Source organism: Podarcis tiliguerta (assembly GCF_965153285.1).
Source record: "Podarcis tiliguerta genome assembly, chromosome: 1".
Taxonomy (NCBI): domain Eukaryota; kingdom Metazoa; phylum Chordata; class Lepidosauria; order Squamata; family Lacertidae; genus Podarcis; species Podarcis tiliguerta.
Window position 1 is genome coordinate 123,370,740 of NC_139534.1, and position 27,445 is coordinate 123,398,184.

Below are 27,445 nucleotides of genomic sequence, written 5' to 3' on the forward strand. Positions count from 1 at the left end.
TTCATAAGAACATGAAAACATAAGATTCTGCTGGATCAGGTCAATGGCTCATCCTGTTCTCATAGTGACCGACCAGACGCCTGTGGGAAACCCTCAGGCACAGTCTGAGCAGAAGAGCCCTCTCACCGCCTGTGACATCCAGAACCTGGCATTGAGGAGGAGGAGTTTGGATTTGATATCCCGCTTTATCACCACCCAAAGGAGTCTCAAAGCGGCTAACAACCTCCTTTCCCTTCCTTCCCCACAACAAACATTCTGTGAGGTGAGTGGGGCTGAGAGACTTCAAAGAAGTGTGACTGGCCCAAGGTCACCCAGCAGCTGCATGTGGAGGAGTGGGGAAGCGAACATGGTTCACCAGATTACGAGTCTGCCACTCTTAACCACTACACCACACCGGCCTCTGACAGTGGAGGCAGACCCTCTACACTTCTCCTCCATGAAACCTTCCAATCCTCTTTTAAAGGCATCCAAGTAGGGGGCCATCACTGCCTCTCAGGGTGAGCAGGTTCTGCAGTTCAACAATGCTGCGTGAGGAAGTATCCCCTGTTCTGTAAGTGACAGGTTTTCATTCTGCCTCCTCTTTCCCTTCCTAGGCCCTCTATTGCATTTGTGTGATGATATAACAGAGTGTTCGGGGGGACGTTCTGCTGGGGCAATGGTCCTGGGTGCATTTTAGGAGAGGGGCACTGCTGATGTCGCCCTGCCAGCCCTGTTTGGCAAGGTTGGGATCAAAGGGCGCATGTCTGTTGTGTCCTTCTCACACTGCCCTGCCAGGCCCGAGCCAATTTCCAGCCTTGCAGAGAAGCTGGGGCATGGCGCCGCTCTGGGGGCGTTGGCGGCAAGGGCAGGGCTCATGCGGCAGGCTCCGTTCACCCTCCACACTCCACTCCCCTGGTGTGTGCACCTGCCCCGGGCATCGGCAAACCACGCTACGCCACTGGTGGCATGCAAGTGCCACAATGAAGTCACTTTAGGGAAAAAAGTATACCGGTTATATAGGCCAACTCCAGCGAGGCTAGGTATGGGGGCGTGCTTTGTGTTACGCAGAATCCTTTTCTTGTATACCCAGCACAAAATCCACCCGCTTTCTTTGTGGGTTAAGCAACCTGCTGGAAGGGTGGGCCTCCCCCTCTGCTCCAGGTTTCTTTTAGATATTAAAGCTATTGTAAGCTAAATATTTCACACTCCGTTCCAAAGGCAGACTTAGACAGGGAGCAGGATATGCTGTGGGGGTATCTCCACGGCCACACTCTGCAGAGTTGCCTTCCCAGTTCCTTTCCAAGGGATGATCTTGGCAGCAGATCATACAGTTCGATGTAAACTGTGTCCATTGTTAACTTGGCCTAACATTCTTCGTTGCTGGAACAACATTCCCCCCCCCCCCCCAGCGCCTTGAGCCGAATTGTTGCTGAATCCCCTGAAGTCTTGTCGGCTATTTTTATTTAGCTATTCTTCCCACACCCCTCTTTTTTCATATTCACCGAAACAAAATAAAGGGTTTTCCTTTCTCAACCTAGCTTTGGACTGAGGGAAAATGAAAAGGCTGCTTAATGTCTAGTAGAGCCGATTGTGATAAAAGGGTTCGTTTTTGTTGTTGTTACGCTTAGAAATAATTCAGAGTAACCGGCTGAATTTCCTGGATGCCCGGAAAAGTAAGTCCAGACTCTTGCATTGTTTGCAGATTGATATCTAAGGCCCTGGAGTATGGCGATATTTCCCCCCGACACTCCTAGAGGCCAGAAGACATGTTAGATTGTGCAGGCATAGTTATAGAAGGCCAACAGGTGGATGTTGGATTCTAAATGCAGTCCTCAAAAGAGGAAAGGAAGACGCCCTGAACTAATTTGGCAAAATATACCCAATCATGATGGATGTGATCCCACTTCTAAGCATTTGAACAACATTTCCTCAGGGGCAGCCATTCAAAAAAGGAACAGCCCACCGTAGTAATTGGATGTGGACTCAACACTGGAAAAAAGAGGTGCGGGTGGCGCTGTGGGTTAAACCATGGAGCCTAGGACTTGCCGATCAGAAGGTCAGCGGTTCAAATCCCCGCGACGAGGTGAGCTCTTGTTGCTCGGTCCCTGCTCCTGCCAACCTAGCAGTTCGAAAGCACGTCAAAGAGCAAGTAGATAAGTAGGTACCGCTCTGGTGGGAAGGTAAGCGGCATTTCCGTGTGCTGCTGTGGTTCGCCAGAAGCGGCTTAGTCATGCTGGCCACATGACCCGGAAGCTGTCTGCGGACAAACGCCGGCTCCCTCAGCCAATAAAGCGAGATGAGCGCCACAACCCCAGAGTCGGCCACGACTGGACCGAACTGTCAGGGGTCCCTTTACCTTACAACACTGGAAGGTTAAGGTAGCCTATTCTGTTTGCCCTTCAGCTTGAAAATGCTCTGCCCTTTTCAGAGGTCCTCTTCAATTCCCGCTGCCCGCTCTGCTGGGACTCGTTTTCCTCCATCAGCACTAATCCATAATAAATGAAGAGCAGTTTAATCGGTTGTAAAGTGGAGCCTCCTAAAAGCTTAATGGGGATGGTTTTGTGGGGAACTGAGCATCGTCATTTGTAATCTTGCTACACACACACACACACACACACACACACGGGTTCCATGTATATGCAAAAATACATACACTAGAACCGTGCCCCTCATATGAGCATCGTTCTGCAGCTGGTGCTCCAAGTGGTCCTGGACCCCCAAGCAAGGCCTGCTCAGTACATGGGCTCTGGGATGCTCTTGGGAGACTTCGCATAGCCCTCTAAATTCCCATGAGATCTCGCGTAACCATTCCCAGGCTTCCAGAGCCGGTGTGCTGAGTGGGCCTTTCCAGGTAAGCGAGGCAGAGTGCTTAAAAACTTTTACCACACTGGGAAAACCCAGAGCAAAAAAGAGCTCTTAAGCTCTCTGCCTTGTGCGCATTTTAATTGGTGCAATTTCAGACGGTTGGACTTCAACTGCACAAGTTAAACGAGCGTTAAGATGCTATCATATTCATATGCATGCGCACATGCAATATCTACAACTTGAGCTGGTGAACACTTCATCCCATCCTAACTGCTGAGTCAGTTCCTCAAAACTTACCGAGTGGGTATGTTTGCAAATTCCATACTGTTTTACTAAATATCTCAGGGGCAGCGAGTGCTATGATCTCCAGATGTCGATGGATTCCAAACCCATCGTCCCCATGGCCAATGGACGGGGATGATGGGAGTTGTATTTCAGCACGTCATTGGCTGCCCCTGCAACATACCAATGGAAAGGTTGCTTCTGTGGATTGACGTCCTCAGGAGCCCACCCTGAGGTCCACCTGCAGCTCCTTTGTCCTGCCCCCAGCTAGAAGGAAGTCTGCAACTGAAATCAGAATCACCAATAGGAGCTAGAAGAGATTGCTCTCCATAAAATATGCACCTAGAATCATAGAATCATAGAGTTGGAAGAGACCACAATGGCCATCAAGTCCAGCCCCCTGCCAAGCAGGAAACACCATCAGAGCACTCCCGACATATGGTTGTCAAGTCTCTGCTTAAAGACCTCCAAAGAAGGAGACTCCACCACACTCCTTGGCAGCAAATTCCACTGTCAAACAGCTCTTACTGTCAGGAAGTTCTTCCTAATGTTTAGGTGGAATCTTCTTTCTTGTAGTTTGGATCCATTGCTCCGTGTCCGCTTCTCTGGAGCAGCAGAAAACAACCTTTCTCCCTCCTCTATGTGACATCCTTTTACATATTTGAACATGGCTATCATATCACCCCTTAACCTCCTCTTTTCCAGGCTAAACATGCCCAGCTCCCTTAGCCGTTCCTCATAAGGCATCGTTTCCAGGCCTTTGACCATTTTGGTTGCCCTCCTCTGGACACGTTCCAGTTTGTCAGTGTCCTTCTTGAACTGTGGTGCCCAGAACTGGACACAGTACTCCAGGTGAGGTCTGACCAGAGCAGAATACAGTGGCACTATTACTTCCCTTGATCTAGATGCTATACTTCTATTGATGCAGCCCAGAATTGCATTGGCTTTTTTAGCTGCCGCGTCACACTGTTGGCTCATGTCAAGTTTGTGGTCAACCAAGACTCCTAGATCCTTTTCACATGTACTGCTCTCAAGCCAGCACCTAATTGTGCTGTGCCCAGGTCAAGGCCAGCTCAAGACATTCTGCTACTCGAATAGGTTTCAACCACTCTGCATTGCCCAGGCAATCCCAGAATGCGGATTGGGGGGTGGGCAGGGATACCACCCACTTTGCATTTAAAGGGAAGTTACCTAATCCTCACTTTCCAGAGCAAGATGTAAACTGTATTGTCCTTCAAAAAAAATCGCACTTCTCTGATTTTGCAATGCAGTTCTCCAGCCAAGTATTGTGCACAAATAGACACACATACACTGCAGAAAAGTGTCTATAAAATGCACATATTATTGGAAATAATATAACAAATGCATTATGTTAGGGGAAATTGCATTGCAAAGATTGTGTTGGTTATATACATGCAATTTTGCTTATTAATAGAAATTCTCATGAAAGTGCTTATTTTTTTTTTGAGAATTCCTTTTTTAAAAAATGTAGAAATGCAGCCCCCCTCCCTCCACGAAGTAATCCAATCCTCTTTTAAAGGCATCTAGGTTGGTGGCCATGACTGTCTCCTTTGATAGCAAGTTTCATAGCTTTAAATATGTACTGCATGAAGGAGTTTCTTTTATCTGCCCCGAATCTTCCAACATTCAGCTTCACAGGATGTCCCCTGTTCTGGTGTTTGGAGGGAGAAAAACCTTTCTCTATTCACTTTCTCCATGCCACGTATCATTTTAGGAACTTCTATCATGTCAGCTTTTACTCACATTTTCTATAAACCATGATGTCCCAAACGCTGCAACATTCCTCCATAGCGGAGTCTCTCTCCATCCTCTGGATCACTTCATTTGCCCTTTTCCAAACCTTCTCCAACTCTGCCAGATCCCCAGACAGCCCAAGGGGGCTGAATCAGAGGCACTTAAGGTGGTATAGCTACCTTCCCAAACTTGGGTCCCCAGCTGTTTTTCAGACTACAATTCCCATCATCGCTGACCACTGGTCCTGCTAGCTAGGCATGATGGGAGTTGTAGTCCAAAAACAACTGGAGACCCTGCTTTACACCACACCACTGCTCTAGTGCAGGACTTTACACTTATCTGAAGCTCCCTAGAATCATAGTATCATAGAGTTGGAAGAGACCACAAGGGCCATCAAGTCCAACCCCCTGCCAAGCAGAAACCACCATCAGACCACTCCTGACATATGGTTGTCAACCCTCTTCTTATACGTGACACTGAAGTAATGTGCTCTTTTGCCAACTGACCTGCCACCCCATCAACCTCTCCCTGGCTCAGCTAAAAAAATGATGCGCCCCAGGGATTAATACGGTCACCCGCATGCTATTAAGGCCATCTTCCAGAAGGAGTTGATCTAGAAGATCCTTCTCCAACTACCACTCCTTGATAGATCCCAAGTAAACCACTGAGAAGGCAGCATCTTTGAAGAGCATGTCATTGTACCCGGAGTAGGGAACTTGTGGTATTCTAGATGTCTGGGGTCTCTCTAGCTTCTCTCAGCCCCAGCAAGCATGGAAAGCAGTCATGAATGATGTGACCTGTAGTTCAACATCTGGAAGACCAGATGTCTCCATGTTTGGCGACCAACTGCTAATTTCAACATGCAAGTCATTCCTCCCTTAAGGCAAAAAAAAATAAAAATAAAAAAAAATGTGCCTTTGGTATCTGTACACAGCACACAGGTCCAAATAATCGTGTATGGTCTGCAGCAACAGCCTGGAAAGTTACGTCCTACAGCAGAAGGGGCAGAGGCCAGAGATTATCCTCTTTCTGTGTGTGCTTAACTGACAATGTCTACATAGGACCTTTGCTATTACTTGCCTGTTGCCTCCTATGCTTCTCTTCTTTCTGGCCTACTTGCATGCCTTTGCACTCTACCGTTCCTGGCCCAGATTCCACCCTCAACTCAAATCTTGCCAGGACTTGCCTGCAAAATGCCAAGAGAGAGGGAGAAAAGGAAGTGGCTGCTTGCAAGCTGCAACAGAAAAATCCATTTTGTATCCAGAATACAACCCTAAAAGCCCAGTCCAATGATTCTGCAAAGGGTTGGACCCTCCTGCTGGCTTTTGAAGAGTGTTCACAGGATTCCTCTATTAGGAAACGGATCTCCAGGCCCACAGCACAGAAGCTAGAGACCCACTGAAGGTGGGGGGTGGGATGGAGGAAGACATGGAAATCCAAGAGGTTCACAACACCCCAAGAATCCTCTTATAAAAGCAGGCCAGCTCCCTCAGATTCATTCTGCAGCAGGAGAGTCTCACTCAAGTATTATTTGATCTCCCGAGGGTTAATTATCCTGGTTGGTGATAGAACACAAACAAACACAGAAAACGGCAAATGGCCAAAAGAACTACAGGCTGCATAAATTGGTGCTGGAACATCAGAGGTGTTTGGTGAGTAAAAGGGGTTGCAATAATAATAATAATAATAATAATAATAATAATAATAATAATGATGATGATAATAATGGCAGTGCCAGCCCAAAGTTCTGCATGATCAGATTAGGAGGTGCAGATTGAATTCCCCTCCTTCAGAATCCACTGTTGACACACTTTGGGTGGATTAAGTAAAGAACAGCTTCCCCCCTCAAGTGATTTGCAGTTACAAGCACCAGTGTGGTGTAGTGGTTGAGAGCGGTAGTCTTGTAATCTGGGGAACCGGGTTCGCGTCTCCGCTCCTCCACATGCAGCTGCTGGGTGACCTTGGGCCAGTCACACTTCCTTGAAGTGTCTCAGCCCCACTCACCTCACAGAGTGTTTGTTGTGGGGGAGGAAGGGAAAGGAGAATGTTAGCCGCTTTGAGACTCCTTAAAGGGAGTGAAAGGCGGGATATCAAATCCAAACTCTTCTCCTTCTTCTCTACACGTGCATCCAAGTCTTTTTGGGACTGAGCATTTGAATTGAGTTGCTATTAGCACGGCCAGCTTGACATCTTGCCTTCCAAATCTGAACGACCACAGGGTCCAAGGGACTAGGAAAGCAGAAAGCATTGGAGAAGCAGTTTGAAATGTTACACCAGTGAAACCATTTTACTAGGTTTTGGAAGGCAGTGGCACTGCTATACAAGGGCAACGATTGATGTTTTTTTTTTAAAAAAAGGTTCCCATTCAAAGTTGCATTAGATTTTTTTTGGGGGGGGGTAGAGTAATAACCAATGAGAAGGGAGATATTGGGATGATAGTCCCAAAACCATTTTGAACATTTAAAGAGCCAAGTAAGGGGGAACAAAAGCGTCAACTGGCAACATTTGTTATAAAATGCTTTAATAAATAGTTTTCTTCCGAAAGCTATCGAAGAACATGTCAAACAAAATGTACTGCACAGAAGTTCCTGCAAATTCCCGCATTCATGTACTGTATAAAATAAAAGTGGATTCAAAAAAACATTCAGGGTTACATTGAGTGGCCAAAACGTTGAGAGAGAAACATCAATTTTCTTTGCAATGATAGGATAGCTAAAGTAACGTAGGGTTAAGTTTTCCCAGTAATTAAAATAAAGATATAGCTCATTTCTTTAATAATAAAGCTTTTTTTTCTTTTTAAAAAAAAAATCATTAAAAACCACCCCACAAATAATGCACAAGCCTTCCGTTATGAATAACCATTTCTTGCAAGGCATTCCACCTTCTGAGACGGAACCAGGCATTTTGACAAATGCTGTGCCATGACCCCAGTTGGAGACATCTTGGCAGGACTGGCCAGGAGAGGAGGAGGAATGGGATGGGAGGGCAGAACTGCGGTTCCCAGGGAGGCACTGGTCTAGGAGTTGGGGAGAAGAGCAGGCTAGGAGAGAGGAGGCCTTGCCTTGGTGACAGCAGATAACCCTGGCTGTCACAGGGAGCAGTCTGACTTGCCTCCCGCTGCTGTCTCTCGTCAGGGAAGCACTGCCTGCCTCCAGGGAGAGGGCTGAGACGAGAAGGGACAGCGAGCTGGCCACGCCAGCTGTGTCACCGAGGACACGGCAACATCTGCAGCAGCAGACTCAGCCTTCTTGCGGGAGTCCCCAATTGCTTGCCCAGACCCAAGGCTTGTGAAAACAACCGCATGGATGACTGGCCCGGTCTCCAAAAGCGGAACCTAGGGTGTGGCTCAAGGGTTGCGGCCTATTAGCTTACACCTAGCCACGCAGCTTAGAGCTCTGCAGCAACGGCAGGGGAAGCCGCTCAGGTGCCGGGGGCAGGGCGCACTACGGAGCCGCCGGGGTCTGCCTGTCTCCTCCCACCCAGCTGCCCTACAACTGGGGGGAGGCAACGGGAGGCCCATTTGGGGAACGCGGAGCCTGCGGGCGGCCCAAGCCACTGTGTCTCTCCCAAGAGGGACGCGTGGCTCCTGGCCTAGAAATGGAAGCAACAAGAACTCCCCACATTGGAAGATTGGCAAGTAAAGATGGTCGAATACGTGGAGCTGGCGAAGCTGACAGCGAAGATTCGGAATAGCTGTGATGATTTCTTCCAAAAGGACTGGGGCAAATTTATACTCTATATGAAAAAAAAATTGTTGAACACGTTTGTAGGTTTAAGTTGAAATGTTTGGTAATGGGAAATTAAGGAGCTGATTTACTTATAAGTAGGTGATTGTTAAAAGATTGTTTTAAGGTAAAAAAAGTTAATTTAGGAATGTGGAGAAATTGGTAATGAGATATGGAAGTCTGTTAGAGGGAAGGAAGGAGGTTGATGCTTTAGTTAAGCAACGTTGTAAGTTATTTTTTGATACTGAAATGTAATAAAATATGGAAAACTTAATAAAAATTATATTAAAAAGAGAGAGAGAGATGTGTGGCTGCAGGCCCCACGGTGAGTGCCACCTGGCATTTTGTCACCCCTCCCTCAGTGGCGATACCCGGGGCGGCCCGCACCTACCGCATCCCCCTTCCTCTGCCCCTGCTCTGCAGTGACTTCTGAATCACGCAACCTGATCTATGCTGGGGCGCTGCAGTGAATTCTGGAACAAAGCCTTTAACAATAACTAAGCCAAGAGTCCAAGTAAGTGGAAGCCCTGGGTATCACAGGGTCAAGAAGAGCAGTCCTGGGGACATCTAATACACAAAAGGTGTGGCACGATGTGCTACAAGTTTCCCAACCCCCACTAGTAGCAGCCAATGAAGTGGAGCAGAGGCAGGGAAACTCAGGGCGGTGGGGGCATTGTCATGTCAAAACATTCCGAATCGCTAGTTGCTATCAAAGGAAAGAGGGAGACAAAGGAGGTGCCAGGACTGCTGTTTTGGTGTCAGCGGTGGGATCTGCCAAAATGCCTGGCTCCAATCTGAGTTTGCCAGCCTTGTTCCACAGAGGTGAATAAGCAAAACAGAAACAAGAAATGAGAAAAAAAAAATTGTTCCCTTCATTAGGCCTGTATTTTTTTAAAAAATAAAATGCAAAAAAGCAATACCACATGTAAGACATTCACGAAAGAAAGAAAAATATTGCCCTGTTTTTATACTGTACAGTATACTTACTCTGCGTTCTTGAGATGGGAAGAAACAGTCTGGATCTATTTACATGTGAAATGATGGTGATACATTGGAAAAGTACAAAAAAAGTGATCAACAGATTCTCAACATTGATTGCATTAACATCACTTCCTAATATGGACATAATACCAAAATAAGTTTTATTTGTATTCTTTTTTCATTTTTTTTTAGAAACTGCCATAAAACTTCCCTTTCTGTGACATAAATTAAAAAGGAATGACGTTTAAAAAAAAGACCAAAAATATTTTAAGTTATTAACTCAAATATACAGAAATGATTCATTTAAATATGTACATATTTACAAAAACACACTCTTGTAATCTGAAAATAAACTGTTGTCAGTCTTGAGGAGACCAAATATGGCATCCTCTTGTGGTAAACTTAGATGGGCATGGCAGTCTTTGACAGTTGCTATAGAAAAAGGAAGTTGAAATTTCAAGGCACTTGACGAGTGCTTCAATACTGCAATCCTAAGGTAATTAAAACAAATTTACATAGTCAAATTAAAAAGGCCACTTTTTCCAACCACAGTTTGAAAGATCTCTATAGGATTTTTTTGTTCCAAAAAAATAAGGCATTTTTTTTTGGGTGGGGGGAAACTTGCAGAACTTAAGTGCAGGGAGTGGTTTCTAAGTATGGATTCAAAAGAACAGTTCATGTGAGGTTTTTTTTACCCCTTAAGTCCAGTAACTTCCTCAACCAGGAGGTTTTTAAGCTACTGTTACAACAGGTAAAAAGAAACACGTTCTGTAAACAGTGTAGAGTCTTGGGTGATAAACTTTTATGAAATCGAAAATACAAACTTCCCTCCTCTGCCAACACAGCAAGTGTTCTCCACGTAAAGTTTACAAAAATAGCAACTATCAAAGATTACTCTATCATCTGACAGTCATTGAATAATTTATACAAGGCTAAAAGAAACAAAATAAAGTTTTTATCATTTTAACTTTTTTTTATTCAAAATAAAGTAACTATGAACATTTGACTCCAGACAGTTAAGTCCTTGGTGCAAAGCGGAGACGCCAATTTCTCCAACTCTGTTCAACGTTGACAGCGCGGATATGGTCCGAACAAAGATTTAGTCTCTTCCGCCTTCAAGGTTTGCTGTGTTCACATTTTTGACAGATCTGTTGTCCATTTTGGTTGTCTGAAGAGATTTCTTAATAGGACTATTCTCTAAGGAGTCCATTGCCTTTGCTGACAAAGGCTTAGAGTGTTTGTGAGAGAGGAATTTGTCCATTTCCATGACCTCTCTCTCTTCCTCCTCCTCCTCCTCCTCATACTCTGTGTACTCCTCTACTCCATCGTAAGTTCTTTTTTGAGGAGCTATAAAATTTTTGGGTTCATAATGAATGCCTTTGCGGTTGCAAGGTCTCTCAATAGGATTCCATATGGGATTTAGAGGCGCCCATTGGTTATTTGCAGCCTCTTCTATGGATGGGCGATTTCTCTCCCTCTCTTTTCTTCTCTTTCGCGTCCACCACACACAGATAATTATACAGGTTAACCACACAATGCTAAAAACTACACAAAGGATTGGAACCAGGTAATCTAGAAAACACAAGCCAAACACACAGCTTAGTGAGCAACTGCTAAGCAAGACAGAATTGAAGGCATGTGCAAATAAAGTCTCCAAGAGGCGTGATAAATACCTGCTCCAAGGGGACATTAACAATCTAGCTGTTGTTCAACTGAAGTCTCATTCCACACTTCCTCTTGTCCTGCTGCTTTCTCCCAGGGGGAAACCACTCTTTAGCGCTCAATTGGAGCAAAAAAATTGCAATTTGGGTTTTCTCTGGATTGACTCTGATTCAGAGCAGATTTCTCTGAGAAAGAAGCAGGCCAAGGGGGAAACTGCTCGGATCTGGACCCATGCTTTCAAAGCACAGGACAAATAAGAGTGTGGACAATCCCCGAGGTTTTTGGTTTTTTCTTTAAGTTTTGCCCATTTTGGTTCTCCAAGAGCATTGTGTGGAAAGCAGAAAGCAACAACGCAAACCCCTTGTCCCTACAGCTGTCCCATGTGGAACTTGCTTCCACGTAAAGCGCCTGCCTCAGTTTACTAAAAAACAAAATCTAACCTTTATGGACACAATATGCCCAAGCAATGGTATCTGTTAGCCAGTAGGAAATAGAAGTGACATGGACGTAAAAACAACAACCCCTCAATAGCCAGCCTAGACTTCAACACTTTTTTTAAAAAAAAGAAAAAAAGGGGGGGGGGGGAAGGAAAGGCCAAATATGGTAGGTATCAAATTTGTTAGTATTTCAAATACAGTTGTACCTTGGTTTTCAAACAGCTTAGTTCTCAAACGTTTTGGCTCCTGAACACCGCAAACCCGGAAGTGACTGTTCCAGTTTGCGAACTATTTTTGGAAGCCGAACGTCCGAAAGGGCTTCTGCAGCTTCTGCATGGCTGCAGGAGCTTCCTGCAGCCAGTGAGAAGCCGCACTTTAGTTTTTGAACGTTTTGAAAACTGAACGGACTTCTGGAACGGATTCCGTTTGACTTCCAAGGTACTTCTGTACCAGTCAGTCACATTTGGCACAGCTAGAAAGAATAATCTTGCAGTGATATGCAGGCCCTCTTCTGAATCACACGGCCCTTGTTCCAGAAAGGGGGAGCGGGCTGAAATTGCATCTAACACTGCTCACTGCATAAATAAAAGCGAAACATAATGCTATGCGTTATGATTCTTTATCGGTCTTCCTTGCCCACACCCCTTACACAATGCAGCCCCTCAATTTGCGGTAGAAAACCAGCTGGAGTGGGGGGGGGAGTGGTGCTTCTTAAACCCTGCATCGTTTTTCTGCTGATAATCTCCCCCCCCCCCAGCTAATTTTACCCCTAATAGGGAAAAGACACAGGTATCTTCTTCCTAGTGGAGGTAAAAATAGCCTCCAGGAAACTATTTTTAGCGCGCGCGGGGGGGGGGGGAGGGGGAAGAGAGAGACGGGGACCATGCAAGAGGCTCCTCCCCACTGGCCTTCCATTTCAAAGTTGCAACCTCAGCAGCTGCATTGTGTAAAAACAGAACAAAAACCATCTCACAAAAGCCTTGTGGAATGGCATGCGATGCACAGCTTAACTCGAGTTATGCCATCAAATAACCCAACACTTAAGACACACACAACTCACCTGATGAAGAATTCCCAACCACTATGGTCTCTATTTTGACTTCAGTTACTGCCAGCATAACTGTACTGTTTTGTCGCTTTGTAATCGTGTTTACTATAGTGTTGGCTGCATTCTGAATAAGGCTGTTATCGGTCTCCTCTTGATGCGAGATGAAAGACTGGGAACAGAGAAGACAGACAGGAAACAAGTTTACAATGAAGTATTTTTTTAAAAAATAGCCATGTTACATTATATTTAGGGGACCAGACTCAAGTCTGAGAACCTGAGAATCCCAGTTTGCTGCTAAAGGATGAGTGCTGGTTTGATGCCAGTATAGAAATATTATGCTAGCAGTGTGCGCCCTGCCCATTAAGAGCAGTATGGGTAAGATACACATGACAAACTTCCGTGCTACTTACACCTCTGAGCTAAACTTAGTCATCATTTGGAGGCTTTTAAGTTATCCAACTAGGCATCTACACTAATGATATGATCTGTTATATATAACTGTGCGCTTTCCAGTTTGCATCATAGCACAGAGTATTCTTTAGTTGCAGATGTAGCAGGACCTCTTTCCCTTGCCCTAATAACAAGGAAGGTGACAGCTAACAGCCTTCCGCCCTTAGGGAATCCAAGTTCATTCCCCTCTTCCAAGCTGAACTCACCTTACCTTTCTGCCAGAGCCATCAGAGGCAATTTCATGGTGACTTCACTAACCAATTTTTAAACAGAAGCAGTGCAGCAGGGGAAGTCTACAACCAAACTCTGAACTGCACAGTTGTAGGTAACTGTTTATTTCCTAGGCAATTCATGTTGCAAGTAGAAAGAAACCAAGTTTAGGAAGGCAACCTCTAGCTTGCTCACGTGTATATCCTATAATCGTTGCTCTTCCCTTCTCCAACCTATGAAGGCACTAAGGGCTGATAGAGACAAGCAGGGTCCGTTATTTTCTGACCAGCTCCATGTATTGAGAGGGCCAACTACGTAGCTTTCCCAATGAGCCTACCAACTACTCATCAAATCCTCGGGGCTGAACCAGATGCGGCACGAGAGATGCGTGCTTGGCTATCCCATCTGGTTTTTGTTTGTTGAAAACAGCTGTGGTGTATATGTGTGTCAGAGCAGTTTTACCGGGCAAGGGAGTAATTGAAGATATTCCCTTGTGCAAATTCCCCACAAAAGCGGGGGTGGGGGAAGAAACAGAGGCTCACACAGTTTCCTCACCCTGTGGCTAATTCTTTACAGGAAGGGTTAAATGCCTTCTTCCCTGGCACCACTGCCACAATAAAAAAAACCGGAGACTTCCACACCTGATTTTAAGTGTCTTTTCTCTTGCGTGTGTGTGCATACACACACACACACACACACACGCAAACAAAAGAGGATCTCCTCCATCAACAGCAGTCTTTGGTCCTAAGTCACTTTCCACTTTCAGAGGAACAGCGAGGACATAGAGCTGTGCTTGTAATCGTAACTGCTTTGCCACACGAAAACAATGGGCCAGGATTTGTTCCATTACTTGCAATGTTTTCCTTCTAAATAAAGAAGAGGGAGCAACCTCTCTCTCAATTCATGCTTGACTCCAGCATTATATATATTTTATATTTCATTATGTTTTTATATTTGTTGGAAGCAGCCCAGAGTAGCTAAGTCAGATGCACGAGGTACAAATAACCACCACCAACAACAACACACAAAACATGTATCCCATTGTTCCACCACCAAAAGAGGCATACACGGTAACTTAAATGTTACAATCAGTAAAACAATTCATAAAACAATTTGATGGCAGTTAAGAAAGGCAGCAGAGTACTAGGAGTCACTCACACTTTTGCTTGACTCATATTGTGTACCAATTAACCCCCCCCCCCCCCAGGTCTGAGAGCTTTCCTTGCTTTGCCTTGCAAAAATCAGGTCCTACCTGCTGAATCAAATCGTATCATATGTGTGTAAAATTGGAAGAGATTTTGCTTTAAGCAAGCTTCAGTTCAGGAGGTCAGATGGGATTTTTGCAAGGCACAGCTATGATGAGAAAAGCTCTTGTACCCGGGGAACACAATCTGATCAAGATATGGGTTAAAAGTATGGATGAGCTCTTGGGCTGAAGACAAATCTCAAGTACTTCTCTTCATTCTCTGATGCTTTTTTGTTTCGCTCAAGCAGTTGTCTTAGTGTAACCAGCAATGTTACAATGGAGTTTTGAGGCTGGCTCTGTACAGGGTAGCAGCAAAAGATCGCTTAGTGGAATGCTTTAATTTTTTTGTATAGTGGCTACCGGGTTAAACCCAGTCTTTCCCTGGCTTCCACCTACCCAAGACATCCATTGCCCTCTTCCATAATTGCATTAACTGTGAACTGAAGGCCTTCTGCTCCTCTGTCTCTCACCCAAGCAAGGTCTCAACCCTATTCTCCCTCTGCCTCATGCACTCCCACATCCAACCCTTCTGCTCTTGTCATTATGCCAGTTTCTTTGATAGATTTGGCCGCATTTCAACAATGCATCTCAACATCTGTTTAGCTTTTGAATAGTTGTCATCTGAATTGACTATTGGTATTTTATTTTTTAAGCGAGGAAACCATGTAATGATGTTTTGTTTCAGTGTACAGTGGTGCCCCGCAAGACGAAATTAATTTGTTCTGTGAGCTTTTTCGTTCTACGAGTTTTTTCGTCTTGCGAAGCACCAATGTGTATTGACGGTTTCCCATAGGAATGCAATGGCGGTTTAAAAAAAAAAGGCGCAAGACGTTTCGTCTTGCGAAGCAAGCCCATAGGGAAATCCGTCTTGCAAAGCAGCTCAGAAAAGGAAAAACTCTTTCGTCTTGCGAGTTTTTCGTCTTCCGAGGCATTCGTCTTGTGGGGCACCACTGTATACTGCCTTGATATATTTTATGATATGGTGGTACAGAAATATTTTAATAAGTAAGTAAGTAAGTATTCAACTGGTTTCCTGATGAAGCTCATGATAACTAGCTCAGGGTCTTGAGTCTTTCTGACACCTGCTTTCATCAAGGCTACTACAGACAACACATTTTCCCCACTTAGAAAGAAGTTTAATACTTACAATAGCAACTTCCACGGCGTTTTCTATGGAGTACGATAGATCACACAACACCAGTAGCATTCTCTCACTAGAAACGGACCTAGTGGCTGGTAAATATCTGATTTCTGAGCAAATATTTTCAACAGTAGTGCCCTGTGAGAAAGAAAACAAAACCAACTCTTCTAGAAAACCGGAGTATAAAAATTAAAGTACACACTAATTTCAGAACAATTTAGAAATGATAAATTGATGTAACAGTAAAGTAGAAAAAAGTTTCGCTCCAAATCTCCCAGTGTCATTTGATGCCCAGGCACACAAACAGGGGACTTAAAACATTAGAAGCATTGCTCCAATATTCAGCATTCTCACTGGACCGTTTTGTATTCTCTTGGATCATTCTGGGAAGATAGGAAGGGAACTGAAGTTTGCCTTAAATCACAGGTGGTATTAATGAAGACCTGAACAAAAGGAAAGGGGAGGTTCACCTCCCAGGATGGTCTCCCTCCCCCACAGAATTTATTCTCAAGGCTGGGAGGAAACAATCTGACACTACAAAAGTGCTTGTCTTGTGAATTCATAGGCAGAAAAGGTAAAGCACAACACTGCCTTACTTTACAGTAAATCCAATGTGAAATGGTCTTTTGGTTACTTATAAAGTAACCTCAGCTCCAAACTGCTGCACTGACTGATGATGGTGATGGATGAGAAAGTATAAAGGACAGTAATAAATAATTTCTACGGACTGGCATGCAAAGCTTTCCTAAAGTTGTGCTCGCTCTTTGGGATTGCTGCATTTCCTTTTCACTAGGAGCAGGAGGAATGGTAGCCCACAGAGGATGCCACTGGCAAGTCAGAGGACACCCAACACTCTCAACATCCTGCAGAAAACTCCATAGTGCAGGTAAGGGCCTAACAAGCAAGGCAAGTTTTGAAAGACTGGAAAGCTGGTGGCTTGTTTAAAAGACACTTCAAAAAGCAAACACAGGAAAAAGTCCAAGGTCCACAGCACCTGTACCTAACCTTCACAAACCTGGCTTGCTTCCTTGGATCATTCTGAAAGCTCTACACTGCAATCTATCACTGATGTTCGTTCTTTGGGGCAGTGCACTGAAACGCATTAGAGCATTTAAAACAAACAATTCACACCTTTCTTTAAATCCAAAGCTAACTCAGACCAAGACACAGGAGTCTCAATGGATTTTCGTCGGAGGAAACCAACTGCACCCTAATCTGCACCCACACAAAGCCTTTATTTCAGAACTAACTAGTGCTGAGTAATTCTGGTGCTTAGAAGCAGCACTTCCCCTTCTCTGCTCAGTGGAGCTCAAAGGGGAAAGGGCTCAGCGGTACAACAAATGCTTTGCATGCAGAAAGTCCTTAGGTTCAATCCCTGGGAAAGACTGTTTTCTGAAAAGCGAGAAAGCCAGGGCCAGTCAGTTATCAGCCCATTGGATGGACCAATGGGTCTAACTCAGTCTAAGGTACCTTCTTATGGATCACTCAGCTGAACTCCATGGCAGATTTCTGAAAAACCGAGGCAGTTGGAAGTGATAAAGAAGCACATTTTTCAAGCAAGATTTGTAGGTTTCAACGTTGTGCATTGCTTAGAAGCTCTGTCAAGATGTTTGTAAGACTTCAAATTCTCACCTGGGGTACTTTGTCTCTGTTAAAAATCAGAGTGATTCTTGCACAGCTGTTGTCCAAGTAACCCGAATTGGGGGGACACTTGATGTTGACAGGAAGAGGTTCTGATTCACTGCATTCCCCCCAGTCAGCACAAGGAGGTTGGAAACATTTGGTGTACATTTTCTCTTGGCATTCTTGACCTCTGGAGCATTGGTGACTAGCATGGTCCCCATGTTTGGTCAACAAACAAGATTTCCTCCCACACCACACCTAGAATGTAGTAGAAGGTTTTTTAGCGTGCAACAATCATGGAAATGAGGGATGTAGTAGCTTGTAGTTCAAAGAAGGAGGCTTCTCTTCTAGCTAATCCAAGCCACAGAAGATTTTGGAGACTGTAATGCTCATCTCCTACCTCTGGTGATTATTACAAAGCACCGAGACTTGCACTTCTAGGCTCAGCAATGCTACTCAAATCAAACTGATTTCTTTACATTGAGCATACAATCATTACAGGGATTATTCCACTGCAGGGGTCAGCAAACCTACCGTGCCTCGGGCCGGTGTCTCCAGCGCCGATTGCGCGGCGGGCCTAAGAGTGCGTGCCCATACATGTGCACACACACTATTTCCGGCGCACTTCCAGGTTGGAGCGCTGGAAATAGCTTGTGCGCATGTGCACGGGTCTCCTCCGACCCAGATGTGCACCGGAAATAACGCTTGCGCAAATAATGCTTGCTCATGCGCACAAGCTATTTCCGGTGCTCCTCCGACCTTGAAGTGGGCAGCTGCGCAGCGTAGCGCCGGTAAGAGCGGGCGGCGGGGGTCGCCACGGGTCAGATAAATGAGTCCCTCGGGCCTCATCCGGTCCGTGGGCCTTAGTTTGGGGACCCCTGTTCCACTGTCTCCCGAGCAAGATGGATGCCAAGCCTAAGTTATAATATTTCTAAGCATTAAGTGCATATCAGGTGAAACTTGGAGGGAGCAAAGGGATGGAGGAGTAGCAGTTCTCAATGCAAGCATTTGCTGAAAATGCCACAGAAGTAAATTGATGAAGCTGACATGTGAGTGCGGTGAGGGTTGAAAAGTTTGAAGGAATAGGGAATTTAAATGATTTAGCTTTCAACTTCATGCAACTACCTTGGTGCATTCAATGTGGCCATCCAGACAGTGGCAGTTGTTGCATTCTTGATCCCATCTGCTGCCATGGGGAAAGGATGTTCCTTTCAGCCAGCAAGACTTTCCAAATCCTATCACTTGGGGAGGGGGGAGAGAAAGAACAGGGAATAGTTTTCATTTTAAGTATTGGATCAAGCCAAAAGAGAATACCAAGTTCACTTTACAGATAAGCTATATAGCACATGCTGCTGTGCAAGACACTGCGAAGTAGCATTTGATATTTATTGCTCTCAGTTTAAAGCATTAAGTTACCTTCTTGGCATCTAGTTCCAGCTCGCCCAGGGGGGCAAATGCACCTGTAGCCATTTATTTCATCAATACACGTAGAACCGTATGCACACGGAGAGGACTGGCATTCATCAATATCTGAAAGGGAAGAAAACAGGCTTTATACAGTATTACAGAATGCTAAAAAGTAAGACGACTCATCTGTAGAAGGGCTAGTCAGTATCATGTGCGACCTGTGGCTGGGCACTGAAAACTCCCCCACTAATTCTGTTCACATTTCCCCGTGCTAACTAACATTTATGTCCCAATGATCTAGTAACACTGCTAAGCATTCCAGGAATTAAAGACGTTCTATTGGAGTTGTATTGCCGCTTAAAGATTCAGGATAGGTTACACCATTTTTAGTATGCATTCTTACTAGAGGAAGATATCAGAACATTACTATTTCTTTCAAGCAGCATATATTTAGCATGTGAAATGCATGTAAAGATACACTTCAAGGGGCAAGTCCTATTAAAAAAAATACCAATGCTTTGTTTATGGATACTGTCTAAGGAAAGGTTTCACTAAGGGCTGGGGTGTACAGCTTAAATACAATTTACGCCAAATCACTGTTAGTTGCGTTTGTCAAATGAAGAAAGGAATTCTGTCCCAAAACAAAGCGGTCACCATTCTTTTACAAGGAAAGGGTCAGCATCTGTGAATAATTCAGTTAGCTTCTGCTTCATTATTTGGGATACAGATGACGCATGCTTAATGCATCAAAACTCAAAGGGTACAATGCAACAAACAGTTCGGGTCAATGGCACGACCTCCCTGGTCCTCTCCTTACGCAGGTACTTACTAATTCTGCAGTCCGGACCAGCAAACCCAGGTGCACATTCACAACGAAACCAATTCACACCATCAACACAGATGCCTCCATTGTAACTGCAAAAATAATAAACCTATCATTGCAATGAAGGCTGTCAGGGTAGTTTCACAAGCTGAGAGATAAGAACCTTTGGGTTTAATGTACATAATGGCCTGTTCAAATGCAAATTTCTTTTATTTGTATCAACAGACATTGTCTCACTATTCAGTCATGCAGGATTCAAGATGCTTAGTTAATTCATAATGTACGCCCATTTAATAAACCATCTGCATTGTCTTAACTTCTCCAATTAAACATTGTTAATTAAATAATCAGCGGCGCAGAGGAGGGGGTCTATTTCCATTAAGAGAAGCAGCATATTAAGGATAGCATTGAATCAGTTTTCATTCAAACCCCATATTTTTTAATAAAATGGAAAGACAATGGGACAGACATGCTTTAAAGAATACAAGGAGCAATATAGAATAATTCTTAGACCAATTGCTTTTTAAGCAAAGACACAGCTTTAGAAATGTGTACTCCTTACAAAGCTAACTTGACATTTTAAAATCCACTTGCTTTCATTACATTTAGATTACTGCATCAAAAAAGGTTGTCATGTTCCAGATGACTGCAGAGCTTCTGAATGCAGTTATAGCAAGTTCCAGAAACTCTACAACCATCACGGGCCGGGAACAAGACTTGGAAGCTTTGCAACTTGTAGACAAAGTACAGTACACCAAAGTCTGAATTATTATACACAGGGCAGGAATACTGAAAGACAAAGAGGCACTGGAGAACTGTGCTGTTCAATAAGCAGATAGCAATCAGCTTTCCTGAGATTGTGGAAGGAACAATGTCCTTTTAAAAATGGCTGGATAAGGACTATAAAGAAGGGATAGAAATTATTTCTTTGAATAATTTGAAGGCTGCTTTGCACGTTACAAGGGGAAAGCATGTGTTGCCTTTGTATCTTCAACAAGCATCCTTTTGGTAATATTTGACTGGAAAGAGTGGAGACGCAAACACATCAAAATTTCACATATGAAGGGAGCACTGGCCAGTTGCGGCTCACTCCCAGGAACAGTCCCTAGCTGTCTGCACTGTTTTGCTTCAAGACAATCGTGACTGAGATATGAGGACAACGCTCTGTGGAAACGGGACCTGTATCCCCCAGCTATGGATGGACACAGGGGCAAAATCTGTGTCAGTCTGCTTCATAATGGGATGGGACTAAAGTCTCTTCTATTTCATTTCCAGGTGTGCCTTTGAGGACAAATCCATATAAATCCCTAAAACGGTGCACAGATTTTTTAAACATACAAATTAAGAAAAAGATTACGAGGTGTCTGCCCATCTTCTGTTGTTTTTAAAAACATAATTTTGGCAGCCTAAGGTAAGCTAGTGGCAGTGTGAGGCTCCTACTGCTTCACATATTGAAATCAATATAGCAAGTCGCCAGAGCAGAGAAGTTCTGATGATGCGCCTGGGCTCTCAGGAGAAATTTTATGTGCATTTTACATCCAATTCCCCCTTATAGAATCTCAGGGGAAATTGAACATAAAGTTACCTGAGACCAACAGCATATCATCAAGACCAACTACTCGCAGGTGGGCTTTCTACATTGATTTCAAAGTGAGAGGCGAGAGGAGCCCCGTGTGCTAGCTAGCCACCCTTAGGCAGTTGAAATTACCTTTTTTAAAAACAGCGAAAGCTGACGACAGACAAGCAGCTGTCAGACCACCTCATGTGCAAATCTGCAGGAGGCTAGGAATCTGGCAAGTGTGGGCTTCAGAGTAATTAGGTAGGGTGTGTCCACTTTGGAGATACAGTTTTCTGGATTCTCTCCTCATCCCTAACATGAGCGAGGCAGCTTTTAAGAGGATGGGCAGGTGGTTCTTCACACTTAAGGGTCAACTAGCCACTCATATATGCTGCTGGGAATTCCTGCTGACTGGATACCGAGCTAGCTAGCCTTCTTCCAGAGTAGGCAGCTTTCTAGCATCATCTGAAATGGTATGAACTATCTTTTGAAGCCAGATATGTCGAAGATCTTCTATCTGTAGCACACTGTCTCATTGACGACAATTATGGGTATGCATTTATGTAAACCTTCACAACTTGGCTTCTAAAAATGTGGGGCAGAACAACGTTCAACTAGATGGCAGAGGTCCTTTTCAGCCCTTCAGATGCAAGGATTTAGTCAAAATGGGCACAGGAATCTTTCGTATGCACTGTGTCCTCAAATGCTCAGTTATAAAACCATTGGTATTATTTTCATGCCAATATTCATTACGGTTAACACTTATGCACTTTCTGCTTTGTTATAGAGTCTTCCCACTTTAAACTCCTACTCTTGACACAAATGTCAAATACCTATAACTGAATGAACCTAATAGGTTTTAGTGTGATTTTTCAATTTTTATTTTTTTTAGGCTAATTTCATAGAACTTTTCAAACTACAAATCTCATATTACCACTACGGAGCAGAAACCAGGCTCCATAGAAGCATACGTATTGACAGAGCTGCCAGTTAGCAAAGAAATACAGGAAGTTCATTGGAAAGACCAGCACAATAGTTTAGAGTATAGGGCTTAAGTAGCCTTGATTAACAGAATTGTTCACATTCAGCCACTGTACTAGGATATTTTGAAAAAAGAATGATCATGAGTACTTACCATGGATGTGGATTACAGTCGTTAATATCTGAACAAAGAAAATTAAACTGAATCAGTGCATTGAATTATGTACACAGTATAAAAACTGCACCTTGATCTAGCAGGTCTATGTACACACAGTTTTCTTACATGCCACCCATATTAATTTATTGGCTCATTTAGAAACTATAGAGTTTTAAAACAGAATCCCTGGTCTGTAATAAACAACAACAACAACTTATTTCTACCCTGCCCATCTGGCTGGGTTTCCCCAGCTACTCTGAGCGGTTTTCAACAGAACATTAAAAACAGAATAAAACTTCACACATTAAAAATGTTAAACAGTGATTTGTTAAAAGTAAAACTAAACTCAGAAGTCTTCCTCTCATATGTAGAAGGAGAAGATGGACTGTACAGGAGGAAAATGGGAGAGCACGCAACTCCAAGGTTTTGCTTGGGCTCCTAGAAGCTTGCTGAGTACCACTAAACTACGGTTTTCTGTTGTGTGTGACCAATGTCATTACATGTGCTCTCATCACATGACAGCGCTATGGAAATGTCACATGACTGTTGCAGGTATAGGTGGCACACAAACATCAGTTACCAACCTCAAAAATGACACATTTTAGACAGTAAAGGCACCACTTCAACTCTTAAATGTGGATATCAGCAATATAGGAGAATTGTATTGTAAGGTCCATCAAAATATAATGAAGGAAAACAAATGTATTTTCAAGAGGAGGCATGGGACCTCTGAATTCATTTCTCAAGATATGCTGAGCAAGTACCAGCTTTTATGTCATTTCCCACTATATAAGGCTATGTATGTAAACCACACCTTGTAGAAGTAATCTGGGCTAGATCCCATATTTAGAACTTTGGGCTTGTAATTTGTGTAATGACCACTTAACACAAGACAATATTTGAATTAAGGATTTCCTTGCTTTCAACTGACCTTTTGACTACGGAGCTAAATTCCAGATTGAAGTGTGTTGAGGAAACTTCCTCTCCTATCTAATCAACTTGCAAAGTGCGTAAGGCAATAGTTTAAATGGCTCTAGAATAGTTGCTGAATGAAGAACAGCAAGAAGTCATTTCCAGGTATCACAGATTGCTCCCTCACATGGAGCCACTACCAGAACAGCTTCCCTCCCTCTCCTAGCCAGCTGTTTTAGGCGTAAATAAATGGTAGCTCCATGCACTATAAACAGTGGCGAGGGCTAACAACTTAACCAAGACAGAGGCAATTAAATGTAATTTCAATGCAGGGTTGAAGTTTTTGACTAGGTATAACATTTTGTGCATGTTCCGACTTGAGCCACAAATTCAAACTGTGCCACACCTAAGCAAATCAGCATATTGGCATGCTAGTTAAAATCTCCCAAGGTAGTACTAAGGAAAATATTCCGACATGATTTATATAGTTCCGTCTCAAAAGCTAGTGATATGCAGGACTCCCAATCATAAGAAATAATGAGCTTTCTGGATATTTTGAACAAGAGGTATTTATTACTATATTATTATTATTATTATTAGTAGTAGTAGTAGTAGTAGTATACTGCCCTTCATTCAAAGATCACAGGGCAGTTCACAACATAAAAATACAAAGTAAGAACACAAAATACATAACAAAACAAAAACACAAACAAACCAAATAACCCCCTCCCCCCAAAAACCCCACTTTTAAAAGGTCAGAGAACCAGCCCAAGGCCTGGTTATAGAGAAATGCTTTCGCTTGGTGCCTAAAAATATGTATGAAAGCTACCAGGCAAGCCTCCCTGGGGAGAGCATTCCACAAACATGGAGCCACCACAGAAAAGGCTGGTTCTCATGTTGTCATCTCCGGACCTCTCATAGAGGAAGTAAACAAAGAAGGGCCTCAAATGATTATTGCAGGGTCCAGGTTGGTCAATTGGGGGGGGGGGTGAGGTCCTTGAGATACCACAGTCCATTTAGGGCTTTATCTGTAAAAGCCACTCACTCGCCGGATCGCCACCTTGTTGTGGTGAGTAGGCTTGCATGTTTCCATGATCCTTGTGAGTGAAGCCATTGGGAATTGGGCCCAAATCGGAATAATCTACAGCCATTAGAAGTGTCAGTCTTGACACAAAAGAGGAAAACACTTACTCTGTGTGCACGTACGTCCTTCCCAGCCTTCTTTACAAATGCAAGAAAAGGAATCTCCACTGCCAACGCAGGTTCCACCATTTAAACAAGGGTTAGGAAGGCAGCTGCTGTTCTTAGCTTTAATGTTAAAAACAAAAAAAAAAATAGGAAATTAAAAATATGAAAGCGTTCATATCAAAAATCCTAGTATTGCATCAGTCCAATGAAACCTATTTTAATCCCACCTTTTAGTTTTTAAACCTCAGTGCTGGTTACAACAGTAATCGATACAATAGTCAATAACCTAACACTACAATTGTCAGCAAAAGCCTGCCAAAATGAAATGAGCTTTTGTAGGTTATTTAAAAGCCAGCACCAAAAAAAGGCAGGCGAGCCTCCCTCAGGGAGAATTCTGTAGTCCGGGCACTGCCCCCCTTGGCAAAAACAAACCACACTTCTGACTCCATGTGTGTGCTATGTTTCAGTCCAATCCCCTGCAATGGAAGAATATGTAGTGGTCCCTTATGGGCATTGAACCTGCAACCTTATATACTGTGGTACCTCGGTTTAAGAACAGCCCTGTTTACGAACTATTCGGTTTACGAACTCCGCAAAAACGGAAGAAGTGTTCCAGTTAGTGAACTTTACCTTGGTCTACAAACGGAAGCCGAACGGTGAAAGGGCACCAGCGGCGGGAGGCCTCATTAGGGAAAGCGCACCTCAGTTTAAGAACGACTTCGGTTTAAGAACAGACTTCAGGAACGGATTAAGTTCATAAACCGAGGTACCACTGTATTCTAAATGTGTCAACGATAGCTTGATGTTGCCAAAATATATTTTTACCCATATCTGTTCAGAGAAATGACGGTTCCTCCCACAGCTCTGGCTTCAAAACGGTTCTAGGGTAGCCAACTTGAAGAAGACCATTTCTACTTCTTCTACTGTGCAGTTATAGTCAAAACTGCCTGTGATTTTTGTGACGGAAGAGAGCTCGCTAAGCAAAAACTAGACTAGCAAAGGGTTCCTGTTTACTATTATGTTCTAACCATGTTTTCCCCTGATCACTAATGAGATTGGGGAAGGGGGGGGAAAAGCACAGGCTGTTTATAGTTAGCTTCCTGAGCAAAGCAGACGTACATCCAATCTGAATATATTACTGAGCAGATTAAGCACTTACCAATGTTGCAAGTGCTTCCTTTCCATTCCGGAGGACAAGAGCACCGAAAAGTATCCCCGTCGTCGTAACACGTTCCTCCATTTGTGCAAGTATTCGCGTCACACTGGTACTCACCTAAAAAGCCATGAAAACAAATTTAAGCAGCTAGTCGCATGTCTAAGTTGTTTTGTTTTTGTTTTTTTGCTTTAGGAACCAGAGATGAATGTTTTGTTAGAGCCAGATACACTACTATGGAATCGTACAAGCAAAAATGTTTATAGCTTATTCTTTGGGGTGTTTGTTTCATGCACTAGAACTCAGGGGGTTTCAGGATGGCATGGGGCTAACAAACCTAAATAAGTAGATATGTATATAAATGATTCACTCATCTGTGGAAATAATTGCTCCAAAAGACAGTTTGAAATTAGTTTTAATTTCATAAAATTATGCCACAAGCATTGGGCAGAGCTGCAGTTTTCATTTTGATATGACAGGATTCCAAACTTTCTTTCTTCAGCTTCAATATAGTGTGCCAATTTTTTTTTAAAAAAAAACCTTAGTGGTTTCATTTGGGGAAAAGCAGACAGTGATTGGACTTGTTTGTACATGACTCTCTTCATCAAATCCCTTTCTGCAGTTCTTTAGAGTCCCTTCAAAGCTACTTCAGTTACTTTACAATACTTTCCTCTTTTAACTTCTGGGTTTGAGCTGAACTATACCAACTAAAGCACACTTACTTGAATGGCATGTTTTGCCTTTCCAGCCACTTGTACATTCACAATAGAAGTCATTCTCTAAATCAATGCACCGGCCTCCATTGTGACATGGATTTGGCAAGCAGTCATTGAAATCTGAAAAATTCCAAGGGAAGAGAAGTACTTTAGCAAAAGAGGCAGAAATTAATTTTTGAAAAGAATACCAAAAGAGAGATTTCTATCTCAGTAACATGGCTTGTGCAGGAGCAATTAGACACTGTTTTCAGTATTAAATGACCTAAGAAGCCAAGATGAGATTAATAGAATCACAGAACTGCAGAGTTGGAAGGGAGGGTTCATCTAGCCCAAACCCCTGCAATCCAGGAATCACTTGCCCAACGTGGGGCTCAAACCCACAACCCTGAGATTAAGACTCTCAGTATTTATATAGTACTGTATTTTAATCAGAAGGCAAATCCCACTTTAAACCATAGACTAGGCTCTTTTGACTCCTGGGCACCAAACCAGAAAGTCTTTTGAATCAAACCACCGTTTGAAATCTCAGCACCTTACACCACCCCCTTTTCCCAACCCTGCTAATTCTATGGGAGGACCACAGCTCAGTAAGACAAGTGTTTGCTTCACATCCAGAACCCCTGCCCTTTCCAGTTAAAGCATCTCACGCTGTAGAGCTGGAAAAGGAAACTCTGCCCGACACAGTAGACAGGCAATGCCAGTCAGCAGCCAACACTGGGCAACATGGATTAGTAATCTGACTCGGTATAAAGGCAGCTTCTTCATGTACTCACATCCATAAAGAATCTGATCAGTTTGGTCTAGACACAACACTTTATAGTGTTTAAAGTGGAACAGTAAAAATTAGGTCCCAGGCTTCTGCTCAAATGGTAATTATTTTATATGCTCCAGAATGAATTATAGTGTCATAACATATTGTTTAATTAACAGAAGTCAAATCATTCTGATATAAAGGACAGTTCATATTTAGAAAGATACAAATGGTACGGTTAGCACTTAGGAGATGTTTTCTCTGAATTAACCTTTTCTATTTTGAGAGCTATCAAACAAGATCACAGAGACAAACTCTTCTTAAGAAAAATAGTCTGGATAAGTAGAGCCATTTTCCTCTTTCTGTAGGGGTGTGTGTGTTTTTAAATTAGGCATGCACTCTGGAACTCTTGGTCAGATGAAAAACAGGTTTACCTGAGTTTAAGGCTATAATCT

General features: G+C 43.5%; 1 protein-coding gene across 6 annotated transcripts in view; it reads right to left on the bottom strand.

Moving 5' to 3' along the window:
* Positions 1 to 7,325: 7,325 nt before the first annotated feature.
* JAG2 (jagged canonical Notch ligand 2) overlaps positions 7,326 to 27,445 on the bottom strand; it is a 91,246-nt gene continuing 71,126 nt past the window's right edge. For 5 of the 6 annotated variants that reach the window (XM_083434013.1, XM_083434012.1, XM_083434014.1 and 2 more), the window contains 11 exons: positions 26,246 to 26,359; positions 25,530 to 25,643; positions 24,374 to 24,490; positions 22,268 to 22,295; positions 19,581 to 19,666; positions 18,761 to 18,874; positions 18,470 to 18,585; positions 17,354 to 17,602; positions 15,728 to 15,859; positions 12,687 to 12,843; positions 7,326 to 11,099 (listed from right to left, as the gene is read on the bottom strand). In XM_083434013.1, the coding sequence (XP_083290139.1) occupies positions 10,627 to 11,099; positions 12,687 to 12,843; positions 15,728 to 15,859; positions 17,354 to 17,602; positions 18,470 to 18,585; positions 18,761 to 18,874; positions 19,581 to 19,666; positions 22,268 to 22,295; positions 24,374 to 24,490; positions 25,530 to 25,643; positions 26,246 to 26,359 (1,700 nt within the window). In that variant the 3' untranslated portion in view covers positions 7,326 to 10,626. Of the gene's footprint in view, positions 11,598 to 11,641; positions 12,844 to 15,727; positions 15,860 to 17,353; positions 17,603 to 18,469; positions 18,586 to 18,760; positions 18,875 to 19,580; positions 19,667 to 22,267; positions 22,296 to 24,373; positions 24,491 to 25,529; positions 25,644 to 26,245; positions 26,360 to 27,445 lie in introns of all 6 variants that reach the window. The other variant, XR_014509674.1, reaches the window with a different exon arrangement.